Genomic DNA, 20,047 nt, shown 5'->3' on the forward strand with positions numbered 1-20,047 from the left:
GCAAAATGAACACAGAAGAATAAGCAGGTTAATAGTAGAACTATTGAGCAAATGGTGCTCCTCCAAAACAAAAGGCCACTTTGTACAAAGACCTATTTCATTACAAATCCAAGGAAAATAAAATCTAGCAATGAGAACTCAGTGAAGCAAGTTGAAGCTTAGATCATTGTTGAGACAGACTCACATGGTGGCAGATCTGAAGGATTATCAAAGTATGGGACTTGGGGACCCAGTGAACACTCTTCTTTGAGGACCCCATGGAATGATGCCAAATGAGAATCCTCAAGGTAATCTCAATGTAAGCTCCAGAATCATTGAGGGTTAAGACCACTGTTCAGTATCTGAAACAATGCATAAAACTGAGTTTATTGCTTACTTAATTAGGCAAAGCAGATTGTTAATATAAAATTTCGGGGAAAACTTGGAACTCAGGTTGGGCTTTCAGAGGTGAGAGTGAGTTATGGCCAACTGTAGATTTCCTGGAATGTGTCTGTTGTTGGCTGACTTTTAGAAGAAAGGGGCTAACTGATTGGTTTGCTTACAAAAGTATGTTCATTGAGATCTGTTGACATGTCATGATTAACAAGGTTTTAAACTTGTTCTAGATACCTGTTAACCATGGTTATATAGAAATATGGTTCTGGTTTTTATCTATAGAACAATTGCTCATTTTCAAGGATAGTGGGAAATTTTTTTTATTAATGAATAGGTGTTATTCTGGGAAAGAGGGGTGGTGGTTAAGGCAGTGGTGGGAAAATATTTCAGGGCCACGGGAATAGCATGTTTAAAGGCTTTAGGGATTGGAAAACACATAGTACACTTGGAAACTGCACATATTTCATACGGCTGGACATAGATTGCTAAGAGAAATGTGAATTAGTATTAGAGAAATTTCCTGAAAATCAGTTCCCTGAAAGCTAATATTAAGTGGATGATGTTTTTTGAAAAGTTCTTAGATGCTTTAAGATGTGCCAGTTGACCTCAGTTTGTTTCATTCATGTATGAGGCAGGATAGGGCCTCATAATTCCATTAAAAATAGGAAAGAGCTACTTAAGGGGAATCTTAAGCCCTTTCCCTTTTGCAGATAAAAATGAGTTTGTTGTTAATTTCAGGTTTGAATGTGTTTCACATTCAGTTGGTATGCATTGACTGGTGAGATTTTTAGTGGATTTGCTTTTAATGAACTGGTCATTTGACTGGTCACATGTTGAACTGGCTTTTGGTGACAGACTTTTACACAGGTAAATGTATTTCTCTGTGCGTGCGTGTGTGTGTGGCTGCAGAGGGGGACATCTGGAGGATGAGAGGAATAAGACTAATGTTAGATCATTAAAAAGTTCTTATTGTCAAATTTAGGAGATTGGCCTTTATTCTGGAGGTTTAGTGAGCCACTGATAGATTTTCATGTACTGAAGTAATATCATATTAGGGCTTTGGAAAATTTGGAAAATGGGCTGAAGGTGCTAGGTGGAGATAGTTTTTACTTCAGTACTTCTCCCCTAAGAGGCTTTGCAGTAATCCAAGCAAAAGATGATGGAAACATGAATTAAGGCTATGACAGTGTATTGGGATAAATGGGTGGACTCAGGAGTACTGTATTTAGAGTGTAGGTTTTAGAGGACTTGGCTTTTTGAAAGGGGTTTTGGTGAGGACTTACTCATTTGAATGTCTATCATTCTTTGGTCATATCGAGTTTGAGATCCAGATTTCTGGGGGGAAGTTTCATTTTATTGATCTGGATCCTAAAGTTTGATTTAGATAAGACATAGATATGGAAGGGGGTTCCCTAAGCCCACCCCCAGATTTGATGATTTACTGGGAGCACTTATAGGAGTCAGCACATAGTTGTACTCCCAGATGTGATTTCTTACAGAAAAAAGATACAAAGCAAAACTGGTGTAAGGAAGAGGCGCATTGGGTAAAGTCTGGAAGATACCAAGCATAAGCCTCCAAGAGTCTTTTTTGCCAGTGGGGTCACACAGGACTCCACTTAATTTCTCCAGTGTCAAATTGTGACCGCTCATGTGAAATGTTGTTTACCAGGGTAGCTCATTAGAGACTCAGTGCCCATATTCTTTTTAAATTGGGGGTTAATCATGTTGGCACCTTCTGCCTGCTACATACCAGGGATTCCACATTCCCAGAAGGAAAACAGACGTTCAGCATAAACCACATTGTACAGTTTAGGTACAGTTCTTAGAATGGGGGGAAGCTCCTGAAATCCAAGTTCCCAGATGCTGGTTAAGGACCAATCTTGTAAGCAGGCCTTTCTAATGATAGAAATCCTGCCCTGTTAACTCTTCTGCGTGAAACTGAGGCGATAAGAATGAATGAGACTAGGAAATCTATCAATTCCTTGATTCCATGGTTATGAACTTGCCTCTATCCACACAACCTCCATCTTTTTCCCATCTAAAGCTTAACCCTTCCTTCCACTTAGGTCCTAGCTGCTCCTGCTCTTAGACACCTTTCTGTCAATTATCCTTTCTCTCCTGCATAGTCAGACTTTCTATTTACTTCATTATGACTGTATCCTTTCAACCTGAGGAATTCATTCTTGACTGTAAGATCCCACCCCTATGTTTTACTCGTTTTTTTCTTTTACAACCAGCCTTCTTGTAAATGAAAATTATACTATAGCTGCCTTTATGTTTTCCATTCCTATTCCTTATAGTTAGTTTTATTCCCCAAACTCCCCTGAAAATGATCTTTTCAAAGTCACCAAAAACCTTCTTATTACCAGATCTAACAGTTATCACTCCTTGTCTCACTGGTGGCCTCTATTTTATTCGAGAGTTAGAATGAGAGGGCATCTACAGGAAGTATGTAGGTGCAGAAGAAAGGGAGGAGATCAGAAATCTCTGCTTGAGGAGAATGGGAGAAGGAGGTAGAATAAAGACTAACAGAGAATCGCTGGGTATAGAAGTTGGAGGTCAATTTTTATGACTGTTCTTTGGGTTGAGATTTTTTTATAGTTTTTAGCAATTCTGGTATCTAAGATAGAAATGAAGGCTAGATCCAGTTCACATTTTGCTGGCTAAGTAGGAAGAAAAGACTCAAAGGCAAGGGAACTGGGGATATTGGCAAGATAATTTTTAAAGTCATGGCCAGAATTTTTGCATCTTTCACTATAAAATGTAAAGTACAGTTGTATTTTTGCCTAGATACCAACATTGTGACAATGTTATATTTGTTGGTTTACAAATATTTTCTGTGTTTCCCAGAATGATGCCATAGTTAAAATGTAACTGGGGAGACTGAGCTTTAATGGCCTGGAAAGGTGCCATTCTAGATTTTCTGAATATTTTTCTTAGATATTTTCCCAGCATGTTTTATAGCCTTGACTAACTTCTTTTAATACATGGACTTGTGGACTTAAACTTCTGGAATTAATAAGCTATTATTTTATTAGATAACTACAGCAGTTCAGCAGTGTGTTCAGTACTTTGAGTTGTGTAAGACCATGAAAGCTGATGAGGTTTTGGGACATTCAAAGCCTTGTGGTAAGTATGATACTTTGTTACATTTTAAAAATGGTAAATTTTGTTAATAAAAACAGCTTAGTAATTTATTTTTTAATATCATGATAAATTAGATTGCTTTTGCTAATATAAAATACTTTCCACAAATTTAAGATATACCGTAATGATGACTTTTTATAGCCGCTCTACATTTGAGGTTATTGTAGTGAATCTTACCATCTGCAGTTCTTCAGTTCATACCACGGTGTATGTCCTAGTGTGTTCTGCTGCAGTAATACACTAGAGGAAGAAAGAATGAATGTATCAGCCATTTATGCATTTTAGTGGGAGGAAAGTTTCTGTTTTATAAAATACTGTCTTATTATTGGACACTTCACCCCACTCTGTGATTCTTCTCTGCTTATCCTCAGTCTGAGCTAAAATATCCTAGTTATTTCATAATCTGGCCCTAATATATCTATCTAATCTCATATCTAGTTATTGATTAAAGTGAATCTTGTCTTAGAAGGCATGCCAGTGCCTGTATACTTTGTTATTCCTACTCCAGCTGTCACTATCCATAATCCCCTACAATGATATAAATCTTATTGTGAAAGAATAAACTGTTTTCAGGAAGCTTCCTTTGCCTAGTGTGACTTTTTATTGCCCTTTTGCTTACGTCACACAACTTGCCATGTGAATTTGATGTCTTTTATCATTCTATTTTATGTCACTTCTCTAAGCAAATATTAAGTTCTTTGAGAATATGAAGATATCTTATAATTTTCTTTATCCCTGAGTAAATTCTTAACTCAAGGAAAATGGTCAAAGACCAATTATTAACAGGTTTCAATAGATAAGTATTTTGTAGTAGAGGAGAAAGTACAGAAGCCAGAACTTCGAGAGACAAAAAAGGTATATAAGTTGATATATATGTTCTATCATCTGTAAATTCATAAATTTTTCTACTCTAGTATTAAAATGTTGTATCTAGCTTTTTTTTCCCTCTACCACTCTCCCAGCCCTTCATGGCTTTGATTTTTTTCCCTATCTAGTGAAGACCTCTGGGTGCTTCACTGCATTCTTTTGACATTTCTTTCAAAATTCTTGCTTTCTTTCAGAGTTTCCTGCCTGCACTTACTCAACTTTAGATCATCTCTGGTCCTCAGAAAATTGAACACAGAGCATTGTAACGTTAAATTGATGGTGCACTGATGTATTTCTCTGGCTTCCATGGCTCTTTGTGTTGCTTTGGAATCAACTTATTCTTTCTTCAGTGTTCCACCAGTCCCATCAAAACCCCCTGCCTTGTTCCTGCCTACTTTTCTCTCCAGGAAACCTTGCATCCTACTTTACTGAGAAAAATGGAACATTTTGGATATGAAATTCCCAAATGTCCTGCATCTATACCTACAGATGCATATTTATATGCCCTTATCAGTATTCCCTTCTCCAGGCTACAATGAAGAGTAATCCTTCCATTCCAGATTGATCTATTCGACTGTTCTTGATTCTGTTTGCATCTGGTGTTTTTTTTTTTTTTTTTTAAGAACCAGGACATTGCTTCATTTGTTTTGTCTCCCTTTCTGTTGGTACCTTTCCTTGCATTCTCTAAACCTACTCATATCTTTCATATAAAAAACTGAGCAAGTTCATATGTACCTCACATCTCTCTGCTTCCCTTAAGAGAAAAGGCCTTCCAAGTGTTTAATATATACCCAGGTCCCATTTCTTTACCGCCTATTCACTTCTCAATCATGGAAATGAGGCTTTTATTTCTATGGTTCAGTGATCTTCCCATTATTAACTTTCTCTTCTTTCTTGCCCTCATTTTATAGCATTCACCTCTCTTGACCCTTTCCCTCATCTTCCTAGTACCATTCTTTGATTTCTTCATTCTCATCTAATAAGTTTTTCTTAGTTACTTGAAAGGCTCTTTTCTTTATATGTCTGTGCTCACAAAAGTTTTGCCTTTTATTTTTTTTTTCAGCTTAGTCTACCTGTTCTTTCTTGAAGGAGCCCATTCACTCTCATGGTTTCAAATATTACATATTTATATATATAAGTGATGACTCTAAAATATTTAAGTCTATACTGCTTTTATGAATTCCAGACCAATGTACTCATTATATTTAGTATTCTATCTGGAAGATCCATGGCAGCTTCAATATTAAAATATCAAGGACTGAAATCACTATTCTCTTTCTAAACATTTTTTCTTCAGAATTAAATAGAAGAAGAATTTACTATGTACACAGATATTTGAGTTAGGAACTTGAGAAATTTTTTAATCTTTTCATGGTCTGCATGTAATCCTGGCTAAGGCATATTGATTTCAGTTCCTTAAACATTTGTCAGCTGTTCTCCATTCTTTTCTCTTATGGAGGTTTTTGTTCATGATTTTCCTAATGAGTCTTACTTTAAGCCTTGGCCGCCTTCCATTCACCTTTCCATGTTGCCATCAGAGTCAGTTTTCCACATACATGTTTGATTCCTTTCCTGCTTGAAACCCTTTAATATCATCCCAGTTGCCTCTATAATAAAGCCCATACTCTTTCTGCAGCTCAGTCCTATGTGATCTGCTGCAGCTACCCTCTAGCTTTTGTTTCTCCTACTTGTCCTCGCTATGCTCTATGTGTATCAGGCTGTTTGCCGTACTCTGAATTGGAAGCCCAGTTTCATGCTGCTTCTTGGTTTTTGACACCAGCAAATAGTTCAGGGTCTTAAATAAAAGAGGTACTCAATAGATCTCGAATGTATGGATGAATGAGTGAATAAATGACATATGTTAGAAGGAGTCTGTATTTTAGAGATTGTAATTTCCTTTGCAAACATGGTTGTAAATATCGTTTGTAGTACTGGCTTTTAATTGGTAGAATTAAACAATAAGTAATGTTTTATATTCCTTTCTTCCTTAACTTGAAGTATCTTTATAATGAGAGATAACTAACAATCTTATGGTGTTTGTTTTAGAATGAACACTGTATGCATGTTGTACTTTTCTGAGGTTTGACAAATTTTATTATGAATGCTTTTCTTCAGATTTAGGTGTGTTAAAGTCTCTTGGGAAACAGTAAAGAATGTTTAAAAAAACTTACACCGAGTGTCTCCATTATAGACTGCAGCCTTGTTTAATATTCAGGCTTGTTTAATGAAATAACTACTGTAAAATATAATGGCATTAAAACAAATGTAATTGTTTTTCTTTTAAGGGAATAAGCAGAAAACTTTCTACTACTCAGGACAAGAATTACAATATATTTATTTCATTCACTCACTGTGCCTTTTAGGAAGATTATTGATCTATACACAAGGCAGAAAGCTATTTCCTATAAAGCTGAAGAATAGAAAAGGTAAGTGCAATTAGATATGAATATGTTCAGGTATGGTAAGATTTGTGCTATGGATTTTTAAAATTTAGAGGTTTGGCTTGGTCTCTCCTAGGGTACTGAGCAACATACCTTTTGTTTTGCTGACAGGCTTACATATCTTGAAGTGTTATTATTTTTTTTTGTTTTTCAGTATGTACTTCTTCCTATATGTATAATTTTATTTTCCCTGTCTTTAATGTTTTCCTTATTTTTTCTCTGACCTTCAAAATCCTAGATATACTGGATGATCCAAATCTGGATACAGAGCTGGAAGTCCTTGTTTAAGTTCTGGTTCCCCTAAAAACTAGCTGAGATCTTTGGGCAAATCACTGAACTATTTGTTTCTTTATCTGTAAAAACTAGAATATCAGTGCTGGACTCAGGGAATATTTGAGATGATCACAGAGAAGAGGTTTGGGAATAGTATTTTATAAACTGCAAAGCCCTGTACCATATGATATATTACTGTATTATTGTTACCCTAAGTCCCATTTTTAAAGTTTTCTCCTTCAGAATTCACATGCTGTTAGTTGTCTTCCTTACTTTCCTTAAAACTTTTGTCTATTCTAGGAATATAGTACAGAGTAGAGATCAGCAAACTTTGCCTGTAAAGTGCCAGATAATAAATATTTTGGGCTTTTTGGGCCACATACTGTCTCTGTTGCATATTCTTTGTGTGTGTATATATGCACACGCATGCATGTGCAAAAAAGTTAACGCATTAGGCAAGAGACCACTATCCTTAGAAAGGGCTGCTTGCAAGGCTGGACTTTGGCTGGCATCTAGGAACTTGGATTTTTCACTGTTGCCAGAACTAATAACATTTTAGGCACAGTGAGCCACTCTTAATACAAACAATGTGTTTTAAGCTGAAAACCTGCTTTCCTTCTGGGTGTCTGGAATCCTGGTATGTATTGGGCAGAGAGTGCTTATGTATACGATCAGTCTCCAATAAAAAACTTTGCACATTGACTCTCTAATGACCTTCCTTGGTAGACAGCATTTCACATGTGTTGTCACAACTTGTTGTTGGAAGAATTAAGTGTATTCTGTGTGATTCCTTGGGAGAGGACTCTTGGACAGTTGTACCTGGTTTGCTCTTGATTTCACCCTATGTGCCTTTTCCCTTTGATTTTACTTTGTTTCCTTTTGTTGTAATAAATCATAGCTGGGGGTATTACTGTATGTTTAATTCTGAGTCTTCCTAGTGAATCTTGGAATGGTTTTGAGGACCCTGACATGTTTTACACACCTTTTAAAAATGGAAAAATCATTCTTAGCTTGCAGGCCTTACAAAATTAGGATATGATGACTATATATGCCCATTCCTGTTATAAAGTATCTTCATTTTGAACATTTTATACTGTTTCCTAGTTGTTTTACTTAAACCTTTTCTCCATGGTTAAGTTGATTGTGAACTCCTTAAGAAAAACTGTTTTATGTACTTTTATGTGGTACTGCCATATAATCCTATGTATAGTGGGCACACAGAGAAATGACTTTCAAGAAAAGAGCTGCCGTTGTATAGGATATTGTTAACTTTACAGAAATAGAAAGAATGTATATTTGTGATGTTTCAGGTGTTCAACTTAAATTTATGTCTATCATCCAACTTATTTAGCATTTTTAATTGACTTTTGACAGCAACATTTTGGCCTATCAGATGTCACAGGTCATCTCAAAACTCAGTTTTGAGACATCTATCCTACTGTATTTAGTATAGGTCAGCATTCACTTTTAATTCACATGTGCTTTCACCAGAAATTTTTTATGTAAGCTTCTATAACAGGTGTTGGTAAACTACAGCCCATAGACCAAGTCTGATACACTGTTCTGTATGGTTTTTGAGCTAAGATTAGCTTGTATATTCTTAAATTATTGGGAAAACTTAATGTGTGATGGGGAAAAATATATAAAATTCAAATTTCAGCATACATAAATTTTTTTTGGAAAATAGCCACACTCATTCATTTGCAGATTGTCTATGGCTACTTTAGTGCATCAAGAGCAAAGCTGAATCTTTGTGACAGACTGGCCACAAAGCCTATACTATTCACTATCTGGTCAAGGTTTGCTAACCTCTATTCTACAGTGCTATATAGGTAAGTTAGCTGGACCAACATGTTAAGCTGAATTTTACTGCTCCTAATTGAATAAACTGAAACAGCCCTGATCAGATTCATAGATCTTTCTATGGTAGGTTTATATTAAATGATTGGTTCAACATAAGTGGTAAAACTACACCTTCACATTAGCACCTATTGCATCATTTACCCTTGTTATCTTTTAATTTACTATGTCTAATTTATTCTTCCTGATACAATCTTGGATTATAGCCCCTTTCTCCCTAATTGTACCACAGTCTTTATGAAACCTCAGATTAGGAGGATGGAAGCTTAGTTAAAATTTTTCTAAGTTGTAAACATATGCTAGAAAGTAACTTTTTTTTTTCCTTCCTTTTTGAAGATTCAGTATCCCTTGCAGATCTGCTGGTTCTGTTTACCCAACTTATCTATTACTCACCAAGTTGTCCAAAGATGACATCACCTGGTCATTTAGGTAATTCTGCTTCTATTGTTATTATAAATAGAGAAATAGAAACCATCTAAAAATATTCTATTTTCTGGATGTTTTGAGTGATGGACCTAGTTTAGTAAAGAGGTTTCATTAAGATGCAGCATTATTCATAAGAAATTACATTGGTCCTCCCAGATGGCTTCACAGGAGCCATCCTTCTCAAGGAAACAGAATCCAACAGCACATTAAAAGGATCATACACCATGATCAAGTGGGATTTATCCCAGAGATGCAAGGATTCTTCAGTATACGTAAATCAGTGTGACACACCACATTAACAAATTAAGGAATAAAAACCATATGATCATCTCAATAGATGCAGAAAAAGCTTTTGAAAAAATTCAACACCAATTTATGATAAAAACTCTCCAGAAAATGGGCATAGAGGGAAGCTACCTCAACATAATAAAGGCCATATATGACAAACCCACAGCAAGCATCATACCCAATGGTGAAAAACAAAGCATTTCCACTAAGATCAGGAGCAAGACAAGGATGTCCACTTGCCACTATTATTCAACATAGTTTTGGAAGTCGTAGCCACAGCAGTCAGAGAAGAAAAAGAAATAAAAGGAATACAAGTTGGAAAAGAAGTAAAACTCACTGTTTGCTGATGATGTGACACTATATGTAGAAAATCTTAAAGATGCCAGCAGAAAATTACAGAACAAATCAATGAATTTGGTAAGGTTGCAGAATACAAAATTAATGCCCAGAAGTCTCTGGCATTCCTATACACCAACAATGAAAAATCAGAAAGAGAAATTAAGGAAACACTCCCATTTACCACTGCAACAAAAAGAATAAAATACCTAGGAACAAACCTGCCTAAGGAGGTGAAAGACTTGTACTCAGAAAACTATTAAACACTGTTGAAAGAAATCAAAGATGACATAAACAGATGGAGAGATATACCATGTCCTTGGATTGGAAAAATCAAAATTGTGAAAATGACTATACTACCCAAAGCAATCTACAGATTTATTGCAATCCCTATCAAGCTACCAATGGCATTCTTCACAGAATTAGAACAAAAAATCTTACAGTTTATGTGGAAACACAAAAGACCCCCGAATAGCCAAAGCAATCTTGAGAAAGAACAATGGAGTTGGGGGAATCAGGCTCCCCGACTTCAAACTATACCACAAAGCTACAGTAATCAAGAGAGTATGGTGCTGGCACAAAAATGGAAATATAGATCAAGAGTACAGGTTAGAATGCCCAGAGATAAACCCACGCAAATATGGGCACCTAATTTACGACAAAGGAGGCAAGAACATACAGTGGAGAAAAGACAGTCTCTTCAGTAACTGGTGCTGTGAAAACTGGACAGTTACATGTAAAAGAATGAAATTAGAATACTACCTAACACCATACAAAAATAAACTTCAAATGGATTGTAAGATCAGGCACTATTAAAACTATTAGAGGAAAACATAGGAAAAACACTGACATAAACCACAGCAAGGTGTTTTTTAACCTATCTCCTAGAGTAACAGAAATAAAAACAAAAATAAACAAATGGGACTTAAAAGGTTTTGCACAGCAAAGGAAACCATAAACAAGACAAAAAGACAACCCTCAGAATGGGAGAAAATATTTGCAAATGAAACAATAGATAAAGGATTAATCTTCAGAATATACAAACAGCTCATGGAGCTTAAGTATCAAGAAAACAGTCCAGTTATAAAATGGGCAGAAGACCTAAACAGACATTTCATCAAGGAAGACATACAGCCAAGAGGCACGTGAAAAGATGCTCAAACCCACTAAATATTAGAGAAATGCAAATCAAAACTACAATGAGGTATCACCTCACGCTGGTCAGAATGGCCATTATCAAAAAAATGCTGGAAAGGGTGTGGTGAAAAGGGAACCCTCCTGCACTGTTGGTGGGAATGTAAATTGATAACAACCACTATGGAAAACAGTGTGGAGGTTCTTTAAAAAACTAAAAATAGAACTACCATATGATCCAGCAATCCCACTACTGGGCATATACCCTGAGAAAACCATAATTCAAAAAGAGACATGTACCACAGTGTTCATTGCAGCACTATTTACAATAGCCGGACATGGAACCAATCTATATGTCCATCGACAGATCAATGGATAAGGAAGATGTGGCACATATATACAATGGAATATTACTCAGCCATAAAAAGGAACAAAATTGAGTTATTTGTAGTGAGGTGGATGGACCTAGAGTCTGTCATACAGAGTGAAGTACATCAGAAAGAGAGAACTACCGTATGCCAACGCATATATATGGAATCTAAAAAAGAGAAATGGTTCTGATGAACCTAGTTGCAGGGCTGGAATAAAGTGGTAGACATAGAGAATGGACTTGATGACATGGGATGGGAGGGGGAAGCTGGGGCAAAGTGAGAGTAGCATTGACATATATACACTACCGAATGTAAAATAGTTGGCTGGTGGGAAGCAGCAGCATAGCACAGGGAGATCAGCTTGGTGCTTTGCAATGACCTAGAGGGGTGGGATAGGGAGGAATGGAGGGAGGCTCAAGAGGGAGGGAATATGGGGACATGTGTATGCATATGGCTGATTCGCTTTGTTGTGCAGCAGAAACTAACAGGGTATTGTGAAGCAATTATACTCCAATAAAGATCTATTAAAAAAATTAAAAAAGGAAATGCCTTGGTCCTGGAAGTAAACCATGAAATTTAATTTTTTTCACTGATATTTAAGGTGTATATTTTTATTTAGAACCAATTTTGCTGAGAATTCTGATGTTTAAGATCAAGATGTTCTTAAATGATATTAAGATAAGTTCCATAGGTACTAGTGTGTTCTTTATTGCTATTTTCTATCCTTTATATTTTCTTGGGTGTTTTGATCAGCTTGCTTGTTTCAGCTTATATCCAGTACTTATTTTCGGGGTCATCTTTTATTGAAGAATAAAGCAAAGGAAAACCTTTTCTTTTTTTCAGAAAAATACCTTTTAGTCTTATAACTGTTGGCTGACTTATAAAATTTTTTTAAAATGTTAACATTTAAAAGATAACTTGTATTGATATTCAAAGGAAAAATTTGTTTTCAAAGTAAAACACTTAATAACAACCCGCCTCCTCCCCCCCACCCAGATTTATAGACTCAAACATTCTAAACGTGGAAGTTACTTTAGAAATGATGGTACAAATTCTTAGAGGAACACAGGTGAATCACAGAAAAAAATTATTTGGGTCATATATATAAGTGTTGTAATACATCTATCAATTGGTAGGTTTTATGCATGCAATTATAATGGCCTATTAGTCCTAACAATGTTTCTCATACTTTTTCTGCCTTTAAGGTATTGATATTTACATGTATAAAGTACTAGGTTAGGTACCCCTGCTATATGCTCCTACAGCATACTATGCTTCCTTTATGAAAAATATTATCCTTTGTTATAATTGATAATGTCTTTGTTTACCATCTTGTGAAGTATTTGTCTTATTTACTTCTTTGTCTACGTAGTACTCAAAAGTAGCAGAAAGTTGGATGAGTGAATGAATAATGGTCAGATGCTCATCAGTAGTCTCTCACTGCAAACAGCATTTCTCATCTTGAGCTGGTTAAAAAAATCACTGAACTTTTCTGTTTTCCCTTTCTGTCAAGTATTTGCTTAGTGTATTTATGGAGTATGGAATATTGTAGTATAAATTAAGAACTTTGGTGTTTTAGTCTTGTATCTTACTAGGACAACCTTACATTACTAACTTTTGTAAAACTATTATTTTCATGTAAAACACTTTTGTTCAGTATATTAGGAGTTCAAGTGTCTGAAAATGTTAATTTATGAAACTAAAAATACCATATTTATTTTAGGGACTGTTCCCCATATTATATTTATTTGTATCTGTATCTTCTTATGTATATTTTAAAACAAAGTCTTAAAAATTCTCATTCATTTCATTGGTTTTATGGTAACATAAGAAGTATTCTAGTCTCCATTAAAGTTTCTCCTCTGCCTTCTTTTTGGCTGTGTTTTGTCTTAATGACTCTAATTTTCTACGAGGCTTGACACCTGAAGACACTCTTATTTTTTAAGAAAAAGAAGAAAAGTGAATACAATAAGTAAGGTGTTTGCCAGGAGGGGAGAAGTTGTAAATTTGTTTCAGACCACATTCTCACTATCAAGCAGAGCTTTAATGTCAAACAGCAAGTGATCTCATGGTGTCTTTTGGTATTTATATTATCATTTACTCACTTTTATTAACTTGAAGATAAGCTAACATTGTCTTAAGTTTAAGGTCATAATTTGGTAATAAATCATCCTTTGGGCATCCTTTAATTAACCTTGATGAGCTTTTTGGAACAGCAGTAGTTAACAGAAATAAAAGATATAATAATGTTCTAAGTTTTAATTTTCAAAAAATACTTCTTCTTTATCAGAGAATTACTCTCCTGCAAGTATGGTAACTGAAATTCTTTGTATACTCTGTGATCAAAAAGAATGTGCAATTGAATGTTTATATAACAACACTGTGATCGAGGCGCTTCTTCAACCTATTCATAACCTAATGAAAGGAACTAAGGTTAGTATTAAAGTCTCTTAATTGGATATTAGTGAATATTCAGTGGGACTTCTAAATTTGATAATCTGAAGTATTATACCATTTTCCCTATAAATGTATTTTAAATCTTAGTTATACAATCAGTTGATTTTAGTTGTGACAATGTGGGGAGAAAGTACATATAACATCTTAAACTTGTTATGGTCAGGCTTAGATTGTAAGGACTAAAGTTATTATATTAAGCTATTTGTTTTGCAAATCTAATGAGTCTTGTGAATGTTTTGTTGTTTGTTTTAATGGCAACTGTATAGCCTTTGGAAATGTTTTCCTGAAGAGCCAGCTTTGTTTTACATGAAGAACAAGTACTACTTTAGAAAAACTTATAATTATCCCAGTTCTGAACATACATATATGTCTCTTTACAGGTTGTACAGTATATTTCCTTACATTATATAATTTAACCTTCACAGCTGAGGCTGAAAGAAGCAAATTGCTTAAGGTCAGACATTTAACAGGTGGAAGAGTTGGTACCACTACCACTAGTGCAGTCTAATATATCTCTCCACTTTTTATGACTTAAATTTCTGGGGAATGACTTAAAGCTTTATCAGTAGGCTACAGGTTTTCGCCTTTCCATGTCTGTGTTTTGTAGTGTTTTTATTAGCTTCGTCTCCCTTTGCCTACCTCTCAGTGGGCTGGGCAGCTGCTCAGCCACTCAAGTATTCATTATTTATTGCTCATTTAGAAAACATTAAGCGTTTATGTGAATGTAGTACAAAGTATGGAATTCTAGGAAAGTAAGTAGATATAATGAAAGTATTTTGACCTTAGTCCACCTCAGGGAAACGAGATGAGCAGAGAAGAAACAAATAGAGCATAATACACAACTGAATATTATAGAATGCCATAAAGTAAATTGTGAAACGTAAACCGTATACCAGAGCTGAGAAATGTACTCCTGAATCTTGAGCCATAGCTATTGTTTGCTTCTTTGCTTCATACATCTATCTTTAACTTTCTGTTTTCTTTTGGCATCTTTCTTTACCAGTATATACTGGTAAAGCTAGTTTTAGTACTTTTAAGAATCAAAAGTGGGGAAATATGATTGGTCCAACCTATGTTTTCTCATTAGATGACATCATTGGCTATTTGCCAGCCCATGAATTGGCTGTCCTTAGTCACACCTACAATTCATGACCCAACAACCAGGTGTAGGAAGGGATGGCATCCCTTAGAAAAGATGGTAGTATATTAGATACCATGTATAATAAAATTAGATCGGATATACAGGAACCCAGTGAGTGAGAAGTAAAGGGCTAAAAAGAAGAGCTACTCCATTTGTCAACTAGAATTATATACATATAAAACTGTAATAGCAATTTTTTCAACTGTCTAAATAATAATTGGTTTGGGTAAAAAGTGTGTATGTATTTGCCTTATCAACTGTGCTGGTACGAGAATATAATCTAATGACACATTTAATTCAGACATTATTTCACAGCCAAACAATCAACTTTTTTGTTGTGGTAATATAACTTTATTGGACTACACGACCACCCTTGAATGTTAGTCTGTTATATGTTAGCGTGTCTTAAAATTATATGATATATTTAATGTACAGGCTGCTCCAAATTGCTCTGAAACAGCTTTAATTCATGTAGCTGATATTTTGGCAAGAATTGCTTCTGTAGAAGAAGGACTTATTCTACTACTTTATGGAGAAAATATGAGCTCTTCTGAAGAAAAAAGGTATGTTTCTGTTTTGAATTTGTGGAATTTTTTAGCATATTTTCTCATACCTGATTTGAAGTTTCCCAAAATTTTGTCATATATTAATGAAAATCGGGATAACTATTCTAGACATAGTTAGGTTTCCTGATCAACTGCTAACATTAGATCATCAGAAAGTTGCAGGAGTAACCAGGATTATGGATTATACAGGCAGAGTAGGTCTTGATGTCTGCAACTTCAAAATAAGAATAGGAGGGTTCACTCTACATGGGATCTTTTTTGCTTCCTTGGACTGTACTCTATCAACTTCTAAAGCCACACATGATTGATTTCAAGTTAAACCACACAATGGAAATGCTGACTACTTCCACATCTTCCTTCTCTAACCCCTACTCCGTTCTATCTCCTGGCTTAGCCAATGGTAACATTTTGGTTATGCTTCCAGACTTTCTCTTCACCTATAATGATGCATCAAGTATATATGTTCATGTTTATAGAATTCTTTCTCATTTCAAAAATGGTGTATACCTTACTCTGCAGTTTTTTTGTGTGTAACCAAAGCATCTTCCTAGGTGAATGAAACATTTTTAATAGCTCTATGATACTTTTTTGTATGCTTTACCATAATTTATTCAAACTTCTGTCCAATTATTGGATATCAAGTTTGTTTAGGATTTTGCCTTCATAAGTAACACCACAGTGAGTGTTCTTTTATCCTGTTGAAGTGGTAGATTACATTAATTAACTTTCTGAATATTGGACCAGCTTTGCGTACCTAGAATAATTGTTTTTATACATTGTTAAATTTGATTTGCTAATATTAGTAGAGGATTTTTGTCTGTGCTTGTGAGAGAGATTGGTTTGTAGTTTTTGTGATCTTTGGCCTTACTGTAAAATGCTGGTCTCATAAGTTAGGAAGTGTTCTGCGTCTATCTTACGGAAGAGATTTGGCATAATTTCTTAAATGTTTGATAGAATTCACCAGTGTACCTATTTGGGTGTGGTGTTTTCTGTTTAGGAAGATCATTATTTATTCTATTTCTTTAATAGATTTGGGTTTGTTCAGATTGTTAGAATTTTGGCAGGTTGTGTCTTTCAAGGAATTGGTCCACTTATCTAAGTTTTAAATTTGTGGGCATAGAGGTTTTTTTTTTTTTTTTTTTACAGTATTGCTTTATTACCCTTATAAAGTCTATGGGATTAGTAGAGACAGCCCCTCTTAATTCTGATGTTAATTTGCTTCTACTTTTTCTTTTTCGCCTCTAACCTGTCTAGAGGCTTTTCAATTTTACTGATCTTTTTAAAAGACTAGCTTCCCCCCCCCCGTTCATTTCCTGTTTTTAATTTGACTGATTTCTGCTCTAGTTTTTATTGTCTTCTTCCTTTTGGATTTAGTTTCATTTTCCATGGTGAAAGCTTAGATTATTGAATTTTAGGTTTTCTTTCTAATATGTACATTCAATGATATAAATTTCCCTCTAAGCACTGCTTTTGCTGCATCTGACAATTGAGTTGTGTTTTCATTTTCATTAGTTCAAAATATTTTTAAACATCTCTGGAGACTTCTTTGACCTCTGAGTTATTTATGGGTCAGAGAGTATATTTTGTATGATTTATATTTTTAATTTGTTAAAATGTGTTTTATGACCCAGAATGTGGTCTCTTAGTGAATGTTATGTCTTATGTGAGCTTGAGAAAAAGTATATTCTGCTATTGAAGTATTCTATACATACCAGTTATGTACTGTTGGTAGTTGGTGGTGTTCAGCTATGTCCTTACTAGCTTCATGCTGGATCTGTCAGTTACTGACAGGGGTGTTGAAATTTCAGACTATATCAGTGAATTCATCTTTTTCTCCTTGCATTTCTGTTAGTTTCTGCTCCATGTATTTCGATACTATTGGGTGCATACACATGAAGGATCGTTATGTCCTTTTGGAAAATTGACCCCCTTTATTATGTAATGTGCCCTTTGTGTAATTTTCCTTGCTGTGAAGTCTGAAATTAATATAGCTACTCCAGCTTTCTCTTGATTGTTAGCATATGTCTTTCTTCATCCCTTTACTTTTTTTTTTTTTTTTTTTTCGCGGTACGCGGGCCTCTCACTGTTGTGGCCTCTCCCATTGCGGAGCACAGGCTCCAGATGCGCAGGCTCAGCGGCCATGGCTCATGGGCCCAGCCACTCCGTGGCATGTGGGATCTTCCCGGACTGGGGCACGAACCCGTGCCCCCTGCATCGGCAGGCGGACTCTCAACCACTGTGCCACCAGGGAAGCCCCTTCATCCCTTTACTTTTAATCTGTCTTTGTCATTATATTTAAAATGCACTTCTATAGATACCACATAACTGAGTCTTGTTTTTTTATCTAGTCTGACAGTCTGTCTTTTAATTGATTCTTGTCATTTAGAGTGATTTGATATGATTGGATTAATATCTACCGTATTTGTTACTGTTTTCTGTTTTGCCTTTATTCTTCCGTTTTTGTGTGTGTTCCACACTTTTTCTGCCATCTGTTATTTTTTTTTTCCATCGTGTGTTTTAATCTGTTTACATCTGGGAACATACTGTCTTTCTGATAATAGTCACACAACAAGACCAAGGTCTTTTCTTGGGTCACCGTTTAATCCTCACAGTGGCTAAGGAGGGGGCCTCTGTGGTCATCTTCATTATATAGATGGAGACTTTGAGGCTTGGATTTCGATAACTTTGATTTAGTATAAGAGAAGTGGTTTTTTTCTTTTTTTTTCTTTTTGACCTATTTTGCACTAATGAAACATTTCTTTTCTCTGCTATACAAAAGTAACACATACTCCGGACAGTGAACTTGGGAAGGAGGAACGGAGCATTAGTAACTAAATTGAGAGGCAGCACTGAGTGAGGGTTAGTCACACAAGCCCTGGTTCAGACTACTTGGGTTCACATCCTAGCTCCACCGCTCAGTCATTCCTCACCTGTGAATTAGGGACAATCAGCACTACCTGACTCACAGGGCTGTCAACACTTTAAGCCAGTTACTACATGTGAGGCAGTAAGGGTTAGTTCGCTTTTAGTGTGTGTACATGTGCCTTATAAAAAGGGGGCTTGTGCCTTACGTTCAAGTACTTAACACGTTTTGTAGAAGGTAAGCTTTCTGAACTCCTACCTTTGAACAGAATAAATACATTTTCATAGTTGGTTGATAGCTTGGCTAGGTGGGGAGACTGGAAACATTGTTACATTGCCTTCCTGCATCCACTATTGTCAAGTTCCATAGCTGAGTTTCTTTCTCAGGAGCCTTTTAAAAAAAAATTTTTTTTATAGTATCCACTACAAAGGAGTAAAGTGATGAACTTTATTTATTTATTTATTTTTGGCTGCATTGGGTCTTCGTTGCTGCATGGGCTTTCTCTAGTTGCAGTGAGCGGGGGCTGCTCTTGCTTGCGGTGCGCGGGCTTCTCATTGCGATAGCTTGTTTTGTTGTGGAGCACAGGCTTCTAGGCGCATGGGCTTCAGTAGTTGTGGCTCGCAGGCTGTAGAGCGCAGGCTCAGTAGTTGTGGCGCACGGGCTTAGTTGCTCCGCGGCATGTGGGATCTTCCCGGACCAGGGCTCGAACCCGTGTCTTCTGCATTGGCAGGTGGATTCTTAACCACTGCCCACCAGGGAAGTCCCCAGGAGGCTTTTTTACCTCTGAAACTTTCCAGGACCTGATGTTTCTTGAGGGTATGACACTGGGCCTTTTTCCCTTTTCTCAGGCATTAGCTGGACAATGTTAGGGAGAGGACTTGCATTCTTTGGCACAGGGGACTTTGCTTCTGTTGTGAGTTTAATCACTTTCTCTGCTTCTGTTTTCTCTTTTTGGTGCTCCTGTGAATTGGATGTTGAATTTCCAGGTGTGATCCTCTGGGTGCCTTAGCTTTTCCCTCATAGTCCTGCCTTTTTGATCTTTTTCGTTACGTAGGAGATGTTCTTGGATTTATTTTGATAGTGATTTTTACTTTCTAAGAATACTTGGTTTGATATGTTTTAAGCTTGTCAAATGGGCCAGGTTTTCCATGCCTGGCTTCCCAGATCCTGTAGTTTAGTTGGGGAGGGGCCCTTCTGGCCCAGAATGCTGACTTCAGCCCCTCTCGAACTCCCTGTCTAGTTGGGCACCTCATGGCTCTCCTCAGCTATGCCTGGCTTCCAGCTCTGAGCCTCTTAGGCTTACCTTCTTCAGAGCAGCTTTGTCCAGTAGAGCTTTATGTGATGATGGAATGTTCTAGATCTGAACTGTCTAGTAACGTTACCACTAGACACTTATGGCTGTTGAGCACTTAACATATGGCTAGTGTGACAGAACTGAGTTGTAACTTTTATTTGCTTTTAAATTAAAAAAAATTAAATGTGGTTAATGGCTATGGTATTCA

General features: G+C 36.1%; 1 protein-coding gene across 3 annotated transcripts in view; it reads left to right on the plus strand.

The window, feature by feature from the left end:
* TBC1D32 (TBC1 domain family member 32) overlaps positions 1–20,047 on the plus strand; it is a 209,463-nt gene that overhangs the window by 47,701 nt on the left and 141,715 nt on the right. For all 3 annotated transcript variants that reach the window (XM_032651612.1, XM_032651613.1, XM_032651614.1), the window contains exons 12-16: positions 3,414–3,504; positions 6,675–6,815; positions 9,300–9,392; positions 13,809–13,951; positions 15,552–15,679. In XM_032651612.1, coding sequence (XP_032507503.1) covers positions 3,414–3,504; positions 6,675–6,815; positions 9,300–9,392; positions 13,809–13,951; positions 15,552–15,679 — 596 coding nt within the window. The remainder of the gene's footprint in view (positions 1–3,413; positions 3,505–6,674; positions 6,816–9,299; positions 9,393–13,808; positions 13,952–15,551; positions 15,680–20,047) is intronic.

This window comes from Phocoena sinus, chromosome 12 (genome assembly GCF_008692025.1).
Source record: "Phocoena sinus isolate mPhoSin1 chromosome 12, mPhoSin1.pri, whole genome shotgun sequence".
Lineage (NCBI taxonomy): Eukaryota > Metazoa > Chordata > Mammalia > Artiodactyla > Phocoenidae > Phocoena > Phocoena sinus.